The sequence below is a fragment of the Sus scrofa genome, chromosome 2 (assembly GCF_054392235.1).
Source record: "Sus scrofa isolate SSC_HxYL_T2T_F1_AM1 chromosome 2, Sscrofa_HxYL_maternal_Yorkshire_Landrace_v2.0, whole genome shotgun sequence".
Lineage (NCBI taxonomy): Eukaryota > Metazoa > Chordata > Mammalia > Artiodactyla > Suidae > Sus > Sus scrofa.
This window is the reverse complement of record NC_139384.1, coordinates 98,583,936-98,606,360: the sequence shown is the minus strand read 5'-3', so window position 1 is coordinate 98,606,360 and position 22,425 is coordinate 98,583,936. Positions and strand designations below refer to the sequence as shown.

At 37.0% G+C, this 22,425-nt stretch overlaps 1 protein-coding gene across 1 annotated transcript in view; it reads left to right on the top strand.

The window, feature by feature from the left end:
• The window catches only part of HOMER1 (homer scaffold protein 1), a 128,221-nt gene extending 113,923 nt beyond the window's left edge, over positions 1 to 14,298 (top strand). Inside the window, 1 exon segment of the mRNA NM_001243811.1 lies at positions 13,922 to 14,298. Coding sequence (NP_001230740.1) covers positions 13,922 to 14,110 — 189 coding nt within the window. The 3' untranslated portion in view covers positions 14,111 to 14,298.
• Positions 14,299 to 22,425: the final 8,127 nt, after the last annotated feature.

Below are 22,425 nucleotides of genomic sequence, written 5' to 3'. Positions count from 1 at the left end.
TTTTTATGTGGCAGTCAGATATATCTTTCTTTTCTTTCATTGTTTCTGGCTTGTCAGTCATAGTTACATAGCTCTTTTCCAAACTTAAGTCATATAGGAATCCATCCATATTTCCCTGTAGTACTTATCTAGGTATCTTATTACCATTTATTTAAAACTTTATCCTTTTCCCCAGAGATTTGAGATAATCAATTTCCATGTGTATTTTGGTCTGTCTGGACTTCCTATTCTATCTGCTAGTCACACTTATCTATTCATGCCTCCTAGTACCACGCTCTTTTAATTGAACAGACTTTACAGCGCGTTTTAATGTCTGATAAGGCCAGTCTCTCCTTACAGCTTTTCTTTTGCATTGCTTTTTTAAATATATTCTTACATGTTTATTTTTCCATATGAATTTTAGTTTAACATCCTAATTTTAGTGTCAATGAAAAGTCGAGTTCTTTAAAAAGTTTCACTGGGATTGCTTAAAATTTATAATTTGCTTTAGCAGAGGTGTTATCTTTGTGAGGTTTCCATTCTATCCAAGAACGAGGAATGTCTTCTCATTTCTTCACATCTACTTTTGTGTTTTACAGAAGTGTGTTAGTGTTTTCTTCATGTGAGTTTGGCGTGTTTCTTGTTTATTTGTAGATATTTTATCTTCTTTTTTTACTAATGCAAATAGGATTTTCTCTACCGTTGTATTTTTTTAATTGATTATTATTGTTTGTATGTTGAATTTTGTTTGCTAATTTTGTATCTTGCTACCTTACTAAATCATTTTGTTGTTTGAGCTAGCTTTGTCACTTATTCCATGTCTCCCTTAAGATTCCCAAGGTATACTAACATATAATCTACAAATAGGGATGATTTATCTCTTCTTTTCCCAATTCTTATGCCTCTGTTGATTTCTTTGTCAAATTACATCGGTAAAAACACCAATACAATGTTAAAAAATAGTGGAGATGACAGACTTATTTTGTTCCTAAGTGGAAATCCCTCTAATATTTTCCCATTAAACGCCAGATTTATCACTAAAAAAAATGAGTGGCTAATTCCTATTTTCTTGAGTGTTTTTACTACTAATAAGTGGATTTTGTTAATAGCTTTTTTAAGTAGCAGTGGAGATAATCGTAATTTTTCTTTCCAGACCCATTAATATGGTTTATTTTATTAATGAATTTTCTAATATTGAACCACCTTTCTGTTCCTGTAATAAATACCACGTAGCTGTGGTGCCTTATTTTCTTAATACAGTGTCAGATTTTTGTTACCTATTTTTTGTAATTTTTACATGATACTCATTTGTAATATTCTTTTTTTCAGGTGGGGGCAGAATTTATAAGATTTAGGTAGCAAGGTTATAGTAGCTTCATAAGATAATTTAGAAATTTCTCTTCATTTTCTATGCTCTGGAGTAATTTATGTCATATTGGAACTATCTGTTCTTTGAAGGTTTAATAGAACTCCCCCTTGAAACTATCTGAGCCCAGTACTTTTTTGTGGAGTAATTCCTTGATTACTCTCTATTCCTTCTGTAGATACTAGACCATTACACTTTCCATCTTGTTTTTATTTATTTATTTATTTATTTACTTTCGGCTTTTTAGGGCTGCACCCATGGCATATGGAGGTTCTCAGGCTAGGAGTTGAATCGAGCTACAGCTGCTGGCCTACACCACAGTCACAGTAATAGTGGGATCTGAGCTGCTGCATCTGTGAATGACCTACACCGCAGCTCACAGCAACGCCAGATCCCTAACCCAATGAGTAAGGCCAGGGATTGAACCCCAGTCCTCATGGATTCTAATCAGATTCATCTCTGCTGATCCATGAAAGGAACTCCCTTTCCATCTGGGTTTTTAAATAGTCAGTGGGAACTCTTGCAATTTCTTATTTTATATAGTTGTTCTTTATCCTTTTCTTTTTAAAGCTAAGCTTAAAAATGATGCCTACTTTAAGTATTTTAAAAAATAAGACTTTGACTTATTAATATCACTATTTTTCTATCCTCTTCTAATTAATATTTTCTTTGTTCTTTATTATTCCTGCTTATGCTTTTTTTGTTTACTTTCTTATTCTTTTTCTAGCATTTGAGAGAATTTAATTCCGTTATTGTCATTTTTATTTATATGTGTTTAAAGCTATAAATTTTCCTCCGATTAATCTAATGATCAGAAGAAAATCTATAGTTTTAATCAGTAAGTGTATCCCATAAATTCTGACAGCGTTTTCATTATCATTATTTCCTGAAATTCTGTAATTTTAGCTTTGTTTCCCTTTTACTGAAGAGACGTTTAAAATAGTGTGTTTTAGGAGTTCCTGTCGTGGTGCAGCAGAAAGGAATCCTACTAGGAACTATGAGGCCGAGGGTTCAATCTCTGGCCTTGCTTAGTGGGTTAAGGATCTGGCATATTCCTGAGCTGGGGTGTAAGTCACAGATGCGGCTCCAATTCAACCCCTAGCCTGGGAACTTCCATATGCTGCAGATGGGGTCCTAAAAAGCAAAAAGAAAAAAAGAATGTGTTTTAGTTTCCTGGTGGAAGAGCCTTTTAGTTTTTTGATGTATGTCAAGTTTTACCACTGCGTTGTGATCACAAGGGTTTGTTTGTATAATTTCTGCTTTATATAATCTACTGCTTTTTGCGTAATGTAATATATGATTAATTTTTGTGAGTGCTCTTTGATTTGTAATTAAAATCTTTTGTATCCTTACCTTTTTTTGTTCCTCTTGATCTGTCCTATAATGAGAGTGGCGTATTAAAATCTCTTTTCAATATATTTTTATCTGTGGCTCCTTAAATCTCATGTAGTTTTTACTTTATAGGGATGGCTGCTGTGTTTCTTGGAACATAAGCATAATTGTTATATCCTTATTGTGAGTTGTAGCTTTTTATCATTAAAAGTCTCTTTCTTTGTCAGTTTTTCTACCACTGTCACAACCCCACCCTGGTATTCCTTTGCCCATGTCATTGTTTTGGAATTTCTAAATCAATTTCCAAGTGGAAGGACCTTTATTTTCTGACTTAGCTATCAATTCCACGTCTTATTAAAATATTACCACAGAGTCCTTGTTGTAACATTTATGCTTAACTGACTGGTTTTTTGGTTTGTGACCTAATGCATGATCACTTTTTGTGGATGTTCCTTGTGTGTTATGCTATAGTTGGGTAGAGCTTTGTGAGCCCGTCTGAACATTTTTTTTTAAAACTAGGCAACTCATTCATGTTTGTTGATATGATTTTTATGTTTGGTTTCAACTTATCATTATGCTTTGTATAGTTGATAGGTAATATATTTTTTAAAACTGAATTTCATTTTTATTTTTTAATTAAGGGATAGTTGATTGACAATTTTCTGCTCTAGGGCCAAATGACCCAGTCTTAAATATATATACATTCTTTTTCTTATATTATCTTCTTTCATGGTCTGTCCCAAGAGATTAACTATATATATATAGTTCCCTGTGCTATACATATACAGTAGGATCTCATTGCTTATCTATCCTAAATGTAACACATATGTATGTTATATTACTTTGTTTCTTTTTCTATATGATGTGTTCTTTGCTCTTTCTTATATTTTTTGAAATTTAAGGTAGTCTTCACTTTGTCATAGTGTCACCTTTGAACTTCCATCTTTTAAAAATGCTCCTAATCAAAAAAAAAAAAATGCTCCTAATCAACAGTGTTCATATTTAAACTTCTCTATCTGGTTTGTTCGTTTTTAATGATGTCCTTTGACATTGAACTGTTACCTATTCAGTAATAATGAATGAGCGGATCTGCTTTTCTCTTTCCCTTCCCTTTTTTCTTCTCCTTTTTTTAGTTGCATTATTTCTACTTTGTCAGAATAAGTAACATTTCTATACTACTTTTTAACCATAATCCCCTTATTTAAGTCTTTGATATATGCTAAGTAGTAAAAGCTCACCATCAGTCCTTTTTCTACAGTTTTCACATCATTTCATCAGTTGGATGAAGCCTGTCTGCTAGTAGCTAGTACCAGAAGAGCTCATGGTACCTATTTTCTCAGTTCTTAAATATTTAAGCTGTTTTTAATAGACTTAGTATTTGGATAACAGCTTGGCTAGATACAAAATCCTCTGTTCATAATTTTCTTTCTTTTTTTTTTTTTGAGTTTCTTGAAAATGCCACTCCATTATTACCTTGTTTTTATATTGCTTTTGAGAAGTCTGATTCTAGTCTGATTTTCTAGCCTTGGACATTTTGGGCTAATTCTGCTCATATGCCCTAAGGACTTTTTTTCCCTTGTTTTCAAAGTCTAATCATTTTACTGGACTATTTCTTGGACTTGATTGTTGAGGATCAGTTGTCCCAGGTACCTGGTGGGACCTTTAATTTATAGATTAGGTCTTCCTCTGTGTCCAGGAAATTTTCTTCTTCTTCTTCTTTTTTTTTTTTTTTTGAGTTTTCAAAATGGTTTTATTTTTTTGAAAATTATGTATTTAAGGTATACAGCATGATGTTTTGATACACACATATGTATAGTGAAATGATAACTGCAGTCAAGCTAATTAACATGTCCACCCATGCATTTACTTTTATTTTTTGGTCACGCCCCCAGCATGCAAAAGTTCCTGGGCCAGGGATTGAACCCATGACATAGCAGTGACAACTACGGACAGGAAAGTTTCTTATATAAAGTTTTAAATATTGTTTCTGTCCTATTGTGGTATTTTTCTTCTTGAGGTGCTCCAGTGATAAGCAGTTGGATTGTCTTGTCTTCTATTTCAACTGTTTTCTCTCTAACCATTTTTATTACTTTATCTTTCTTTCATTCCTTTGGATTTTTAAAAATCATAAATGACTAAAAATACTTTTTTGGCCTTACCCAAGGTATGTGCAGGTTTCTGGGCCTGGGATCAAACCTGTGCCACAACGGTGACAATGGCAGATCTTTAACCCAATATGCCACCAGGGAACTCCTGACTAAAAGTATTTTTTATTCACATCTGTTTTTATTTGAGTATTGTATAATTTAGTCTTCATTTCTGATATAATTTTGCCTTTTTCTTCCATTTCTATTGTGGTTTTAGTCAACTCCTGTTTTTCAGAGTTTTGGCTCATTTCTGTTTTTAGTGTTTGGATATCTGATTCAAGTTCTTCTTTAAATGCTTGAGAATATTTAATTCAGAGTGGAGGGTTCTGTCAGAATTTTCTGGTGCCTCAGTTGGTGTTTTGAGATATTTTAACTTTTATTTACTGAAGTGTTTTTAGCATAATTTTCTATTTTCATCTTTTAACAGTTTTTGTAGATGAAGATTACGGGTACCTTTGTATTTATTGGGTAGGATGGCAGTTTGGGGTGGTTTACAAATTCTTATTTCAAAAACACCACTTTGGGGAAACAGTAGGGGAAAAGTTTGTATCCTTCAATATTTTTTCTTTTTTTCTTTTTTTTTTGAAAGATTCTAAATATCCTCATGTTACTTTTTTTAAAATGATTTTTATTTTTTCCATTATAGTTGGTTTACAGCATTCTGTCACTTTTCTACTGTACAGCAAAGTGACCCAGTCATATGTGCATTCTTTTTCTCACGTTCTCCTCCATCATGCTCCATCATAAATGACTAGATGTAGTTCCCAGGGCTATACAGCAGGATCTCATTGCTTATCCATTCCAAAAGCAATAGTTTGCATCTATTAACCCCAGTTTCCCAGTCCATCCCATCCCTTCCCCCTCCCCCTTGGCAACCACAAGTCTGTTCTCCATGTCCATGTATTTCTTTTCTGTGGAAAAGTTTATTTGGGCCATATGTTAGATTCCAGATATCATATGGTATTTGTCTTTCTCTTTCTGACTTACTTCACTTGGTATGAGAGTCTCTTCATCCATGTTGCTGCAAATGGCATTAATTTGTTCTTTTTTATGGCTGAGTAGTATTCCATTGTGTATATATACCATAACTTCTTAATCCATTCATCTACCGTTGGACATTTAGGTTATTTCCATGTCTTGGCTCTTGTGGATAGTGCTGCAGTGAACATGTAGGTGCATGTGTCTTTTTCAAGGAAAGTTTTGTCCGGATATATGCCCAGGAGTGAGATTGCTGGGTCATATGGTAGTTCTATATTTAGTTTTCTGAGACACCTCCATACTGTTTTCCATGGTGGTTGTACCAATTTACATTCCCACCAACAGTGTAGGGAAGGTTCCTTTTTCTCCAAACCCTCTCCAGCATTTTGTTACTTGTGTACTTATGAATGATAGCCATTCTGACGGGTGTGAATGGTATCTCATAGTAGTTTTGATTTCTCTAGTAATTAGTGATATTGAGCATTTTTTCGTGTGCTTGTCGGCCATCTGTATATCTTCTTTGGAGAAATGTCTGTTCTGGTCTTTTGCCCATTTTTCAATTGGGTTGTTGGCTTTTTGGCTGTTGAGTTGTATAAGCGGTATGTATATTTTAGAGATTAAGCCCTTGTCAGTTGCATCATTTGAAACTATTTTCTCCTATTCCTTAGGTTGTCGTCATCATCTTCTTCTTCTTCTTCTTCTTCTTCTTTTTAATGTTTCCTTTGCTGTGCAAAAGCTTGTCAGTTTGATTAGGTCCCATTGGTTTATTTGTGTTTTATTTCTGTTGCCTTGGGAGACTGATCTAAGAAAACATTTGTGAGAGTTCCCATCTTGGCACAGTGGAAACAAATCCAACTAGGAACCATGAGGTTGTGGGTTTGATCCCTGGCATCTCTCAGTGGGTTAAGGATCCGGTGTTGCTGTGGGCTGTGGTGTAGGTCACAGGTGCAGCTTGGATCCCGAGTTGCTATGGCTCTGGCACAGGCCAGCAGCTGTAGCTCTAGTAAGACCCCTAGCCTAGGAACCTCCATATGTCCTGGGTGCAGCCCTTAAAAAAAAAAAAAAAAAATTTGTGTATGGTTGATGTCAGAGAATGTTTTGCCTATGTCCTCTTCTAGGAGTTTGATAGTGTCTCATCTTACATTTAAGTCTTTAAGCCATTTTGAGTTTATTTTTGTACATGGTGTTAGGGTGTGTTCCAGTTTCATTGATTTAAATGCGACTGTCCAGTTTTCCCAGCACCACTTGCTGAAAAGACTGTCTTTTTCCCATTTTATATTCTTGCCTCCATTGTCAAAGATTAATTGGCAGTAGGTGTCTAGGTTTATTTCTGGGTTCTCTATTCTGTTGCATTGGTCCATATGTCTGTTTTGGTACTACTACCACATTGTCTTGATTACTGTGGCTTTGTAATATTGTCTGAAGTCTGGGAGAGTTAAGTCTACTTCTTGGGTTTTTTTCCTCCTCAGGATTGCTTTGGCAATGCCTTTATGTTTCCATATATATATTTTTGGATTGTTTGTTCTAGTTCTGTGAAAAGTGTCATGGGTAATTTGATAGGGATTGCATTGAATCTGTAGATTGTTTTGGGTGGTAAGGCCATTTTTACAATATTAATTTTTCCAACCCAGGAGCATGGAATATCTTTCCATTTCTTTGCATCCTCTTTAATTTCCTTGATTAATGTTTTATAGTTGTCAGCATATAAGTCTTTCACCTCCTTGGTCCAGTTTATTCCCAGGTATTTGATTTTTTGGGAGTGCAATTTTAAAAGTATTGTATTTTTTTATTCCTTTTCTAATATTTCATTGTTAGTGTACAGAAATGCAACTGATTTCTGAATGTTAGTCTTGTATCCTGGTACGTTGCTGAATTCATTGATCAGTTCAAGTAGCTTTGGGGTTGAGTCCTTCAGGTTTTTTTATATATAGTATCATGTCACCTTCATACAGTGACAATTTTACCTCTTCTCTTCCTTTTATTTCTTTTGTTTGCCCCATTGCTGTGGCCAGGACTGCCAATACTATGTTGAATAAAATGGTGAGAGTAGGCATCCTTGCCTTGTCCAGATTTTAGTGGGAAGGCTTTCAGCTTTTCTCCATTGAGTATTATATTTGCTGTGGGTTTGTCATAAATGGCTTTGATTATGTTAAGGTATGTTCCTTCTGTTCCCACTTTGGTAAGAGTTTTTATCATGAATGAATGTTGGACTTTGTCAAATGCTTTTTCTGCATCTTTTGAAATGATCATGTGGTTTTTTACTTTTCTTTTGTAAATGTGGCACATGACGTTGATTAATTTGTGTATATCAAACTATCCTTGTGAACTTGGGATGAATCCCACTCAGTCATGGTATATGATCTTTTTTATATGTTGTGGATTTGGTTGGCTAAAATTTTGTTGAGCATTTTTGCATCTATATTCATCAAAGATATTGGTCTGTATTTTTCTTTTTTGGTAGTATCTGTCTGGGTTTGGTTTTCATAGAATGGCTTCATAAATGTCTTTGGGCATGTTTCTTCTTCTTCAGTCTTTTAGCAAAGTTTAAGGAGGATGGGTATAAGTTCTTCTTTGTATGTTTGGTAGAATTCACCTGTGAAGCCATCTGCTCCTGGACTTTTGTTTGTAGAGAGTGTTTTTATTACATATTCAATTTCATTTCTAGTGATGGGTCTGTTCAGTTGATCTATTTCTTCTTTATTCAGTTTTGGCAGGCTGTAAGTCTCTAGAAAGTTGACCATTTCTTCTAGGTTGTCAAATTTGTTCCCATATAAATGTTCATAGTCCCATGTTACTTCTTTTTCCCTTTGCATACTATCCCTGAAAGTCCTTTTCTCCTCTTTTTACTTGGTTTTTCAGAAGCATTGCCTTTCTAGGTTTGCTTCCTTGCTTCTCATGTTTCATATATACTGTTAAGTCCCTTCTCGTAGGCTGCTCTGGTCTACCAGAATTTTTCGTTTTCTGCCAGCATCTTGGCACTTTTTCTTCCTTTGGGTTTTCAGAGTTTGATCTAGGCCTTTCATTCTCCTCTTCCCTCTTCTTTCAATCTTTCCTTCCCCTCTGCAAAGGGTTAGAGTGAGAGCTTGAGAAATAGCTTCCTAGTTATAGGTAACTTGAAGTTTGCGTTGTTCTCTTTCTTCCAGTTGAAGTCATGGAATTTGTGTGGTTTTATTTGTTCTTATCATTAGTTTGTACAGGTTGGAAAGATGGTTGAAAGATTTCATTGTACATAATCATTTCCTTAGTTACCCACACATCTGTTCTGTTTATACCTTTAAAAAAAAAAAAAAAGGCAGCAATGCAGGGTCTTCACTCCAGATCTTGCACTCTCACACTCAGAATATTTGTTGTAGGGTTAGGGAAAGGGAAATTTTTTTTTTTTTTTTTTTAAGGACTGCACCCACAGCATATGGAGGTTCCCAGGCTAGGGGTCGAATCAGAGCTTTAGCCACCAGCCTACACCATAGCCACAGCAATGGCCATATCTAAGCAACATCTGTGACCTACACCATAATTCACGGCAGTGCTGTATCCTTAACTGACTGAGCAAGGCCAGGGATTGAACCTGTGTCCTCATGGATACTAGTCAGATTCATTTCCACAACTGGAAATCTGAGCCACAACCGGACCTCCTGTTCTGTTTGCATCTTTGTTACCAGTTGTTTCCTTCTAGAATGCATGCTCCATTAAAACAGGAACCATCTTTCTTTATTTACTACTTTATCCTCATTGCCCACTATGTAGAAGATGATGCTCAGTAAATGATTGCTGAATAACTTCTTCGAATTGTGTGTTTTACCCACTTTCCTGTTGAATTATTAATACTTGGTTTGATTATTTACGTCCTGCTATGTATGTAGGTTGATAATCTAATGGGACAATAATATATCTTGTAAGAGTTTAAGATGTGAATCAGATGTCAATAGAGACAATTTCCATAGCTTTTATTCAGATTAAATGACGCAGGATTTAAATTATTTATAGAACGTGAACATGACCTGGTCCCATTTATGGTGGTAATAATTGTTTAATTTTTTAAATCACTTTAGCCTTATGGGTGCTGGATCTAACAAACACAGAGCATGACCTTCTCCCCACCAGGATTTTATACTTTCAGCTATTACCCTTTAAAGCACTCAGGCTTTAACAAATTCTGGCTTTGGTGACTTTTTTTTTTTCCCCCTGTGTTTTTAGGGCTGTACCCATGGCATATGGAGGTTCCCAGGCTAGGGGTCTAATCGGAGCTGAAGCCACTGGCCTACACCACAGCCACAGCAGCGCCAGATCTGAGCCGCATCTGCAACCTACACCACAACTCATGGCAATGCCAGATCCTTAACCCACTGAGCGAGGCCAGGGATCGAACCTGCGTCTTCATGGATGTTAGATTCATTTCTTCCGAACCACAATGGGAATTCCCTGGCCTCAGTGCTCTATCAGTGCTTTATTTGGTGTCCCTGGCATATTCTCACATATCGATAAAGGAGAAGGGGAAATATTAGCATGCGCACACACTCGCAAACACAAACTCTGATAAAAAGCAGGAGAACGACTTAGGAGGGAAAATAAAAATGAAGGAGAGGATTGGAAAATATGGACAGAAGGTAGAAAATTGGGAAGTGCCGCCTACCAGGCTGCTTCATAACGGGCCCTGGGTTGTTCTTGCTCTAGGATCATACTCTGCCTCAGAATAGTCCAGCACCCACTGCATTGTACTGGATCCTTCTTGTTATTGGCCTAGTAAAATTCCTCCCAACAGAGAAATGGCTTAGAGCATGAGACTCCTAGAGAGAATAGCGCAGTTCGAATAGCTGAGGGAATTGGGTATTTTGCTTGCTTCCATTGAAAATGTTTGAGTGTTTCATAGATTGGCAAGGAGAACAAGGAAGCCTTTCATGTTTAAGGCTGGCTTTAGAGGGCAACCTGGGCGGTGCCTGGTGGAGTGGGTGTTTCCTTGTGAATGACACTGGGTCTATTTTTACAGTTGGAAACATTCTGCTCTTAAGTGTATTGTTTAATCAGGCAAGAGAGTGTGCTGTGCAGTCATGAATGAAATATTTGCATTTGATCCCGGACTCTTGTTTTCTCCCCCATAGTTTAGAGCCTCCATGAACTTGGCTTCTGAATTTATAAATATTTTATTGGTTTCAGAATCTGTTCTCAGTTTACTTATCTTCACCTTGGAGATTATTCAAAGGAAAAAGATTAGAAACATACCTGGTTAACATGTAACAGTAAATGCTTTAAGATTAGATTGAGATTCCCTAGATTCTTCCTTTGTAAATCATTATGGCTGTTTATTCCTTTTTTATATTTTCCCGGGCCCCTGAGGCTCATCTGTGGTGTCTTTTTACTTGAGCCTTGCTCTTTGTTATTTCTGTCAAAACATGTGAATTTTTCCCGGTGTCGAGAATGCTAAATTAATGGGTCCTTCTTATAGGTCAATTTTCCAATTATTTTTTCAAGAGTTTAATTTTGTAGGTATTATGGTGTTGCCAAAACTTGGCCTCTCTCTACCAGTGCCGAATAGAAACACAGAGACAGAGTTTTGGATGAAGGAGAAAAAAAGATAGCTTTTATTGCTCTGAGACCGCAGCAGGCTAATGCCTTAAAGACTGTGCCCTCCACTGGGAAGAAGGGAGGGGAGTTTAAAAGTCAAAAGGAGAAAAACAGGTTTTCAGATAGGCATCAGGTTGAGGTCAGACATGCATTCTTCTTTCTTAAGGGAAATCTTAGCCATCGGGAGATCTTGGCATGAGCATGATGGTGGTCTTCTGGCTTAGTGCCTAGAATAACAATACTTGTAAAAAGGGCTTATTGATCAGAGGTTAAAACAAAACTAGGAAAGTTCCAGAAAAACACCACGTGCTAATAATCTTCCATCCACAGGCAGCTGTGCTCAGGGTACCTAATCTTTCGCTCACAGGTGATTGTGTTTAGGGTGCAGTTAAGCCAGGGAGAAGGACAGGGAAAGACTCCCAGCTGTTCAGTTTTAAAGTATCTATTTCTAAAAGAAGCATAAGGAACATAACTTTTCTCATAAGTGTATAACATGCCTACATCATTATGTGTATCCCCTGAGAGTGGACCAGGTTCCTGCCCCCAAGGCTGTCCTATTGCTTTTTGTTTGTTTGTTTGTTTTTGTTTTTGTTTTGTCTTTTTAGGGCTGCACCTGGGGCATATGGAGGTTTCCAGGCTAGGGGTCACATCGGAGTACACCACAGCCACATCAATGCAGGATCCGAGCCACATCTGCAACCTATACCACAGCTCACGGTAACACTGGATCCTTAACCCACTGATCGAAGCCAGGGATTGAACTTGCGTCCTCATGGGTGCTGGTCAGATTTGTTTCCACTGAGCCACGACAGGAACTCCCTGTACTGTTGTTCCTTAACTGTTCCTCCCCTGTCTTTGCATTGCCTTCCCTCGTGGGTCAGCAACTGCTTCAACCCACCTCTTGGAATTCAGGGAAGGCCATGAAGGCTGAATGAGGCCCAGTTCCTAAACACAAGAAATGGGGAACATAGAAAGGCTTTTACGCCCAAGACCCCCGCAGAGCCCTGCTTGATTATAATAGGACAAGTAAATTTTGGAAAGAAGTGCCCGTAATCCACCAACCAGACCTGTTTCCTGTTTCCTATGTGTACATTAATTCCCATTGTCCTCACGCATACAGATTTCTGCCTCTTTGCAGTGTGCTGCTTCATGTTCTGATCTTTTCATTTAACATTTACCAGATTGTCTTTCAATAATTTCTTTTAAAAATCCATTATCCTTCAGACATGATAGAATTTTTAGAGATTTATATTTAAAGGAGATACTAACATTTGAAATGTTTTCTAAGGCTAATTCATAAGGTGTTGCTAACACGAAAATGTTTTCCTGTATAACTTACATTATGTGAATGTAATTTGTGTCAGTCACTTAATCCTTCTCAGATATGAATGTGAGCATTCCAGAAAGCATATGTAACTTGCAGTTCATTGCTTTTCTGAATATTTTACTGAAATGTAATAATTGGTTTTCTGCTATTTTTCTCAATTTGATTTTTGACCAAAATTAAATCTCTCACTCGTTACATCATTTTTATTTTTTAGAATCATTTATTGTATTTGATATGCTTAAAAGTATTTTTAGAGCAGTAGTAACTTATAAATAATTTTTCAGTACGCCAGATTTATTCTGTTTAAATTTTTTTTTTACTTTTTCTTGTCATGAAGTTTTACTTCCCTTTTTTTCTTTCCCTAATCTGCAGCATATTAGAATTGTTAGTTGTATAATTCTTTTATGTGTACAGTTAGTATGTCTTTACTAGTTTTTAGCAGGTGAGCTATATTTATTCTCTACCAAATGCATTTATTTGATACTTAGGCAAAACGAAGAATAATGAGGATCCTAAAACTTCATTTTATCTTTTTAGGGTCGCACACGCAGCATACGGAAGTTCCCAGGCTAGGGGTCGAATTGAAGCAGTAGCTGCCAGCCTACGCCACAGTCACAGTAACATGGGATCTGAGCCACATCTGGGACCTCCACCACAGCTCATGGCAACACAGGATCCTTAACGCACTGAGCAAGGCCAGAGCACAAACCCGCATCCTCATGGATCCTAGTCAGGTTTCTTACCTCTCAGCCACAGTGGGAACTCCTAAAACTTCATGTTAGAGAGTAATTTTCTTCTCTGCATCTTTTCCCAGAATTGCCACGAAGGAGAAAAAAAATTAATTTCTCTTTTCTTCTTTGCCTACTTTCACCCGAGATTGCTATCAGCTATGCATGAGGAAGAGGAGATGGGCAGAAATGGAAATGAGCTGTGGGAAAATCCACAAAATGGGTTTTCAGTCTAGGTTTTTGAAGTGCTTAGAGTGTTGCCTGGCATGAAGTAAGCAGTCAAGAAATTTGTGCTGAGGGGGGGGATAGAGTCATGAACAAGAGAGTCACATGGATTTCTCAGATGGCACACTCTAAAAATCTTAAATTGTGTTCCCTTGAGATTCAGAAGCTCGTCCTGATTATCACAATGCATTAACTACCACAGTATTAATAATAACAAAAGTTTTATTGTTCTTGAAGTCTTGAACTGACACACACATGTATCACACTTTTGTTTCTAAAGGAAGTAGAAATTCGGAACAAAGACCTGGAGGGACAACTGTCTGACTTAGAGCAACGTCTGGAGAAAAGTCAGAATGAGCAAGAAGCTTTTCGCAATAACCTGAAGACACTGTTAGAAATTCTTGATGGAAAAATCTTTGAACTAACGGAGTTACGAGATAACTTGGCCAAGCTACTAGAACGCAGCTAAGGAAAGTTAAATTCCAGTGCCAATTGATTAAAAAATATACTGTCTCTCTTCATAGGACTGTTTGGGCCCTGCATCAAGATTGCACAAAAAAAAATTTGAATATCACTCCTCCAGGAGGAGGATCTTTTGAAAATTGAAATTGTATATTTCAGTGTAAATTTTAGAATTCAGCTTGTAGCTAGTTGGGGAAAAAAAAGAGATGAAAAACTTGAACTACAAATTACCTCCATGTATATTATTGGCCATAGTTAACTAGAAGGTTATAAATAGATACTTAATGCAATCTTTTTTTTTTTTTTCTGATATTAGCCAATGGGAGAGTTAACAGTGTCTGGGTCACATCCCCTTTTTTGTGTTCAACACAGTGAAGGTTATCTGCTTTTTAAATTAATTTATTTCTGATATCTAAAGCTGTGTTTTGTGCAAAAACTTAGTGAGGAAAGCCCTGTCTTTTGTTGTAATCTGAATAATTTCTCAGGATATTTTTGCACTGCTGAAAAGCAGTGCCATTACCAATTAATTCTTGCCAGGAGTGAGAGAGAGCTGCATCTTTAATTGAAACATACTTAGTATTACTGGGTGTATAGAGTTCTTCCCTTTTTTTGTACTGGAAGATATTTCACTCTGGTGACACTCTGGTACACTCTGGGGTTCTCGAATCTTGTCTGCTGTATAGTTTACTTTTCCATATTGATTCCATGTATTTATGAGAAGATACTGTCTCCCATTTTATTACACATTTTAAAGCCAACTAATGAAGGCAGCTGAGTCCCTCCAAAATTTTTCTTTTTAAATTTCTAATGAATTTGTCACACCGTACTGAAATACAGCAGCCCGTCACTGATGGGCTGATCTAGCAATGTTAAGTATATTTACAGAATATGCAGTTACCTTTATTTATATATTTTGCAAGAAATCTTTTCTGAATGATAAATGCATTTCAATTTACAAATAATAATGGTTATTGGGGAACTGTTTATTATCGATCATTTTAAGGTGTATAGCTATTTTAAAGGGGACCCGTTTCCATCAAGCAGCCGATCAGAGGACTCTTGGGACTGGAGCCGTGTACTCTGTCTGGGTCTTCACATCAACCACGTCTAGTCAAACCTCACAAGGCAATATTCTGAACTGTTAACTAGGCATTTCAAAACAGGAATGCAGTTCAGTGGGCTCTTCTCAGTGAACAGGTTTTAATGTTGTTTTGATGTGATTTTACAGGACTTTTAGCAAACATGCATTTCTTTATCTCTTTCTTTTAAGGAGCTATTTAAAAGTAAGTCAAGTGCTGTCTAGTCTGCTTATGGAGTAGGAATTGCATCAGAGTCCATATATTCTTGCTGTGCAATGCCTGTGATGTCGAGGAGGGTTCTTTTTTAAAGTGTATGCTTGAGTATCTGACTCCGTGGAGTCAAAAATGCACTGACTTTTTGTTTGTACCCCAAAACAATTGAATTGTTACGTACAAAATTAAGCTGATTAATCAATTTGTAACCATTTTTTCACTCACAGCTATTCAACACTAGACAATTTTGTTTTATATATGTACATGTATGTATGTAGATACATACATATTAATTTATATTAGAGTGAAAAATAAATGGTTTGTTTCTAAAGTTAGTTTCTAAAGTGAGTTTTCAGGTGTCCTGAAAAGTTTATATCAGACACTTAATCATCATGTATTATATGTGTTATAATATCATGTAAGTTACCTCCATCTATTTTAGGGTATTTTCCTCACCTATTTATTATAGGGAGGATAATTTAGGTACACAAGCTCAGAGCTGAGATATTTCTCTGATAAATCAGGTAATAAAATTTATGTGATTGATGGAATTTTGAAGCAGATGTGATTTTATCCATCAGTTTCTGAGAAACAGCACCAGATTTTAATTTAAAGAGAGGATTTAACACTAGGGATCAGGGAATTTAGTCATGAAGAATTAAAAATTAAAAAAAAAAAAAACAGTGTAAGCTGTTGAAATGGTAAGTGAATTATTTTAATGATGTAATAAGATATTTTTAAATTTTGACATAGTTGTCATTTAATGGGGAAATAACTCACCAAAATGTCTCCACTTGAATTGTATTGCTATATGAGACGTGTGTAATTCAATATATACATATACTCATATGTATATACAGAAAATTATTTTTAATATTTTCCTACTGATATGAAATTTAAAATTGGAAATTTTGTGAGTTTTTTCCTTGTCCAATAGAGTCTAATTTTTTTCCTTTTTTTAGTGACTCAACAATTTCTAGAGGGCTGCACCTTTAAATTCCCAGATTGTCATTAGATGTGTACAGTGTATGGGATAAGGTGGACACAAGTGCACATATGAAATAAAATCTTATTAAGACTATTTTAAACATTCATTTATAGTAGGAGAATGTCTAGAAAACATCATCTACAAGTCATAATTAGGTCGTGTGCCTACTATACTTTTCTCCATTTCTGTATTATATAAATAAAAGTTTGCATATTAAAATTTGATTTTTCCCAGAGACAAGTATTATATAATGTATCTATATTTAGATCAAACTGTGGTAATCTATTTATCAGAAAAAAACTGGGGGGACTATAGCCTGAACATGTGGACTTGAAGTGACACAGAAAAGGAGAGCAGAGATTGATCCCATTGTGTGTAAGTTATCATATGATCGCTATGGCTTCTTGTACAAAAACAAAAACAGAAAAAAAAAACCTGAAAAAAAGAAAAACAAAAATACAGTTTTTATTTTGAAATACATTTGTTGTTCTCTGGAGAATGTACTTTATCCTTTTTTCTTCAGTCTTTTACAGATACTTTTTTCTTTAAGTATTTCAGTGATGGCAGCATTTACTTCCATTTTACAGGTGCTACTGGATTTTGCATTAGTGTGTTATGTTGTGAAATCCTGACGTTGACATAAAAGGTTTTATAAGTATTTCCCTGCCTGGAAAATTAGTTTTGTTTCTTCTCTCCCTCCCTCCCTCTGTCTCTTTCTCTCTCTCTCTTTCTCCCCCTTTCTTGCTGCAGATTTAAAAAAAAAAAAAAAAAAAAGTCCATGAACCTGCATCCCTCCTTGTCCCTTTAGAAGAACGTTAGCACCACCAGATTTTAATGTTTTGCTCTCGTCGAACATGCTGAGTGGGGAAGCGCTGAGAGAAATAACGTACACCTTTTTTTTCAAGTGGAACTAAAAGAGACACGCAAAATTAAACTCGCACAGCCTTTTAAAACTCATTTCTTTGCCCTGTTAAAACTACATGTATTCTTTCACATTTGTGTTCAGTCTTCCATGTTTTCATGTAACTCTGGAGTGTGCAGCTCAGCTACTCTTCCATCACAGACCTGATTCTCTGTCAGTTCTGAAATGGGAGGCAGGCTGGGGGACATGTGTTGGGTGCCAGTGACTTGTTTGTTTTTTTTTAAGAAATCCTTTTCTTTATTTGATATCCAATGAGGATACATACCATCCTGATATTCTGTGCATGAAGTCATGAAGTAGTTTTCGCTGAATTTTTTTTTTCTGGATATTTAGTACGCTGTTTTCATTCATGAAGTCAATTAATTTCTATAAATCTGAAAGAGGAAAATGTTCAGGTAAGAAGTAGTTAAGAATGACACATTTTTAAAAATCTCTCAAGTGGGATGCTACGCCATAGTAATAAGTATTTGTTGAAAAGACAATTTTCATGTGAGAAGGTGTTTTTAAAATGACTAGAAAAGGATTATTTTAGCATGGAAACAGATGCATCATTCACTTTATTCTAAATTTTTTACTAATGTTTATGTTAAATTGGACTCAATTTTTTTTTTTTTTTTAGGGCTGCACCCGAGGCATGTGGAGCTTCCCAGGCTAGGGGTCTAATGGGAGCTGAAGCTGCCAGCCTATGCCACAGCCACAGCAACGCCAGATCTGAGCCGAGTCTATGACCTACACCACAGCTGACAGCAATGCCTTAACCCACTGAGCGAGGTCAGGGATTGAACCTGTGTCCTCATGGATGCTAGTTGGATTTGTTTCCTCTGAGCCATGATGTGAACTCCTGGACCTTAAATTTCTAGGGCAGTTTTTCTATATGGGAAGCTGATGTATAGGTGTCACATATAGAAGCATAGTTAATGAATTAAAGAAATGAATGTTTCTGGAGTTCCCATTGTGGCTCAGTGGTAACGAACCCAGCTAATATCCATGAGGATGCGGGTTTGATCCCTGGCCTTGCTCAATGGGTTAAGGATCCAGCATTGCTGTGACCTTTGGTGTAGGTCATAGACATGGCTTGGATCCTGTGTTGCTGTTGCTATGGCTGTGGTGTAGGCCGGCAGCTGCAGCTCCGATTTGATCCCTAGCCTGGGAACTTCCATATGCCAAGCGTGTGGCCCTAAAGAAGAAAAAAAAAAGTTTTTCTCTTTTGTCTATATATTACCTGGTAAAATCACTAAAAATAGCTGACAGCTGACAGTTTTATCCAAGGAAAAACTCAAACTCAGTCAGCACTACACTTGCCTAGTGATTTCTGCTTAGTGTACTAGATAAAAAAGAACTGAGTTATTTTTACCAAAAACAGGTGACCCAGGAAGAGAAATTGCATCTAGCCTAGACTAGGGGAAAGGACACAAGCTCCCAATAGATTTATAGTCAATGCTTTAGTCTCTTTAAGTCCCCTTCTGTCTTTGGGGTTTTTGTTTGTTTGTTTGTTTGTCTTTTGTGTGTTTAGGGCCACGTCTGCAGCATATGGAGGTTCCCAGTGTAGGGGTCGAATCAGAGCTGTTGCTGCCGTCCTATACCACAGCCACAGCAACTCGGGATCCAAGAGCCACATCTGTGACCTACACCACAGCTCATGGCAACACCAGATCCTTAACCCACTGGGCTCACCCAATGCCGGATCCTTAACCCAGGAATCGAACCCGCAACCTCATGGTTCCTAGTCGGATTCGTTTCTGCTGTGCCATGATGGGAACTCCCTCCTTCTATCTTTTGGATGAAAGGACACGTTCCAGAGGATACCAGGAGTGTATGTGGGTGAGGAGAGGATATTTTTTGTAAAAACAGAGCCAGCAAAGAGAGTAGGAGCGCAGTGACGTCAGTTTTTAGGACACATCAGGACAGCCAGAGACACAAAGTGCTCTTCCCTTCCTTGCTGCTGCTTTTAGCTAAACAAGTTGGGATTGCCCTAATGAATTGCAAAGGCTTTCAGGAGATCCTGTCATTTTTGTCCTGTCAGGATTTCCAACCTTAATCTAAGACACTTAACATTCAGAACTCACCATTTTTGGGGATTCTGACCTACTTTTGTCAATGATTTTCCCTTCAAATCTACCTAGGGACAGAAATGTTACTCTGCTTTCTCCTAATAACACCAATGAAGATGCTACTAGGTGCCTAATCAATGTAAAATTAAGCCCATTTTCTGTAATATAGAAAAATTTGTTTTGTGAGTATTTTTTTCTAACTACATTCATGATTTTATCTTCTCCATGTTTTATAACTATGCTACTATATATGTGTGTGTATATATGGTAAGTCATAGTGGTACAACTTGTGTATATGACTGACTTAATTGTTAGGCCTTAAGTAGAATGACTGTTTTCAGAAAACAGGGCTAGAAAGCAGATGTGCTGGGAGTAGATACTTTCTCCCGAACATCAGTATGAAATGGAATAAATAGAAAGCGGTGTGTGTTGAGTATCTGCCATTGACAGGCACTCTACTAACTGTTTGACATTTCATTTCATAGGGTCCCTGCCAGGGGTGTTCCTTTGGAGGGAGGAGAAGGGGGAAAGGCTTAAAGCACCTGCTGTGTCCCCACATCACTCAGTCAGGTCATCCAGTCCAGTGTCAGAAGGTAGAGATCTTGCTTATGTTGCTGGTACAATTTTCCCCTTAAGTTTGCCTGCTTTGCCTCTCTAGAATATCTCTGCTAGCACACTTCCTAACACTTCTTTTATATTTGCTCTTCTCAAACTTCTTCCTGAAGGCTCCTTTGGTGTTTACAATGCTTGTGCTTGTTATCATTCAGTTGCAAGTCATACTTTGTGGCAGGTGTCATTATTTATGTAATATGCTTTGGTCTCTACTTTTTTTAACATATAGGCTTCAAATAGTCCTAGGAAAGTTTCATATGCAGAATTTCGGTCTATAAAATTTAAATAGCAAACTATTTTAGAAAGGCCTTGGGGAGACAATTCATCTCTTCAGTTGCCTAGTGAAATATAATCCTAGTGAAATTCAGTTCTTAAGTTGCCTAGTGAACAGTAGTTAAGCAGGATGTGGGTTTTGCCATCAGTCCTGGGTAACTTTGTGGTCAGCTTTGGTTCCTCAGAAGTTCAGGCCTCCCTAGGTTGATCAAGCCATTAGATCAGGCAGAGAAGTAACTACTAGCCCTAGTTTTTTTTTTTTTTTTTTTTTTTTTTGATGGGTTATAAATAGAATCATATATTTGTCCTTTTGTGTCTGGCTTATTTCACTGAGCATAATGTTTTCAAATTTTATCCATGTTGTGGCATGTATCAGAATTTCATTCCCTTGCAATGCTGAGTAATAGTCCATTGTATGGATATACCACATTTTGTTTATCCCTTTATCTGTTGATGGACACATGTGTCATTTCCATCTTTTGGCTGTTGTGACAATTAACATTCATATACAAGTATTTGAGTCCTGTTTCATTTCTTTGGATATAAGCATAGAAATAAAATTTCCAGATCACATGCTAATTCTATGTTTAGCATTTTGAGGAAGGATCGGGTTTGAATTGGATTCATTTAAAAGACTCATAGAGCAAGTTGCATGTCATTTGGAAATCACAGTTGTGGGGTTAGTGTTTTGTTACTATTATATAAGTGATCCATTAGCCTCTTCAGTCATGCCTTCTACTCTCACACCTAAAACATTTGTTAAGCACCTGCTCTGTCCCAGGCCGCATGTTGGAATAGAGACTCGAGAGGGAAGCTCATGCTTTGGTGTAGATCACAGACAGTTTACAGTGCATAAGTACTAAGATAAAGGGGAGGCCCTTGGGGAAAGGAGTCAAGAAATCTTTCACAGAAGAGATGATACCAGCTGAGCTGTGGTGGGGAAGTAGGAGCTTGCTAGTTGAAAAAGGGGTGATGGAGAATAGCAGAGTGCATGTTGTGTACAAAGGCGCAGAAGGATAAAAGTGTTGAGACATTTACAAAGGATGGGTTAGTACATTGAAACGTAGGGTATATGGCAAAAGGTGGTGATGGAGGAGTAAGCAAAGGGTAGATCAGGAAAGACTAAGTCATATGAAAGATTTGGGTTTTATTCTGAAGATAATCTAGAGATTTTTAAGGGTTTTTTGTTTTTGTAAAGAACTTATGTAAAATATGTTGTAAAAGTCTAGGTAGGTCTGCAGATCACAATAGTCCCTGTTGAGAGGCTGCATGATGGTAGTTGTACTGTGGCAAAAGAGATGGAATACATTCAGAATGTATGTGGGAGGAAGAATCAGTAGGGCTTTTTGGCTGAATCAGTAAATGGAGGAAAAAAGAAAAAGAAAGGAATGCACGATGACACCTAGGTCTCTTGAGTTGGACACCCAGGTAAATGATCCCATTGACTGAGATGGCAAATTGAAGATGGGGAAGGGCTTGGATTTGGTGGAGTCGGGGAGGCCAGGAAAAGCCAGATGAATGAGTTTAAGATACCTGGGGAATATCTAAGTGGAAATGTTGTTCTAATTGGAGCTTAGGAAAAAATTGGAGGTGGAGCTAGATAGTTGGGAATTTTCAGCACCTGCGATGGTAATTGAGGGCATGAGACGTGGGGAGATTACAGAATAAAAATGTCACTTGGGGCCAGGTGCAAGACAAGAGCTTGTGAAAGAGAGAAAGAGTGACCAAGAGCGAAGAGTAGGCAGCCAAAGAGTGAGGACTTATGGAAGCCCGCCCAGAGTAGAATTTCAGAAAGCCAAGGAGTTCTCTTGTGGTGCAGCAGGTTGAGGATCCAGCGTTGTCACTGGGGCAACTTAGGTCGCTGCTGTGGCACAGGTTTGATCCCTGGCCCAGGAACTTCCATGTGCCATGGGTGCAGCCAAAAAAAAGAAAGAAAGGAAGAAAGCCAGATTTCATACAAGAATAAACAAATCAACAAATCAACTCATGTCTTGAGGCAATGATATTCCAGCTGTGTTCTGTTGAGATTCTTTAATATTTGATTCATAAATATACTTTAACATAAAACAAAAACCCAGCAAACTCAGATGGGCAACTTATAGGATTTTAAAACATTGGAATTTAGCAAACATCAGTACCAGGTTGTTTTTGTGCAGATAGCAGAATAAAGCCATCTCTGCTAAA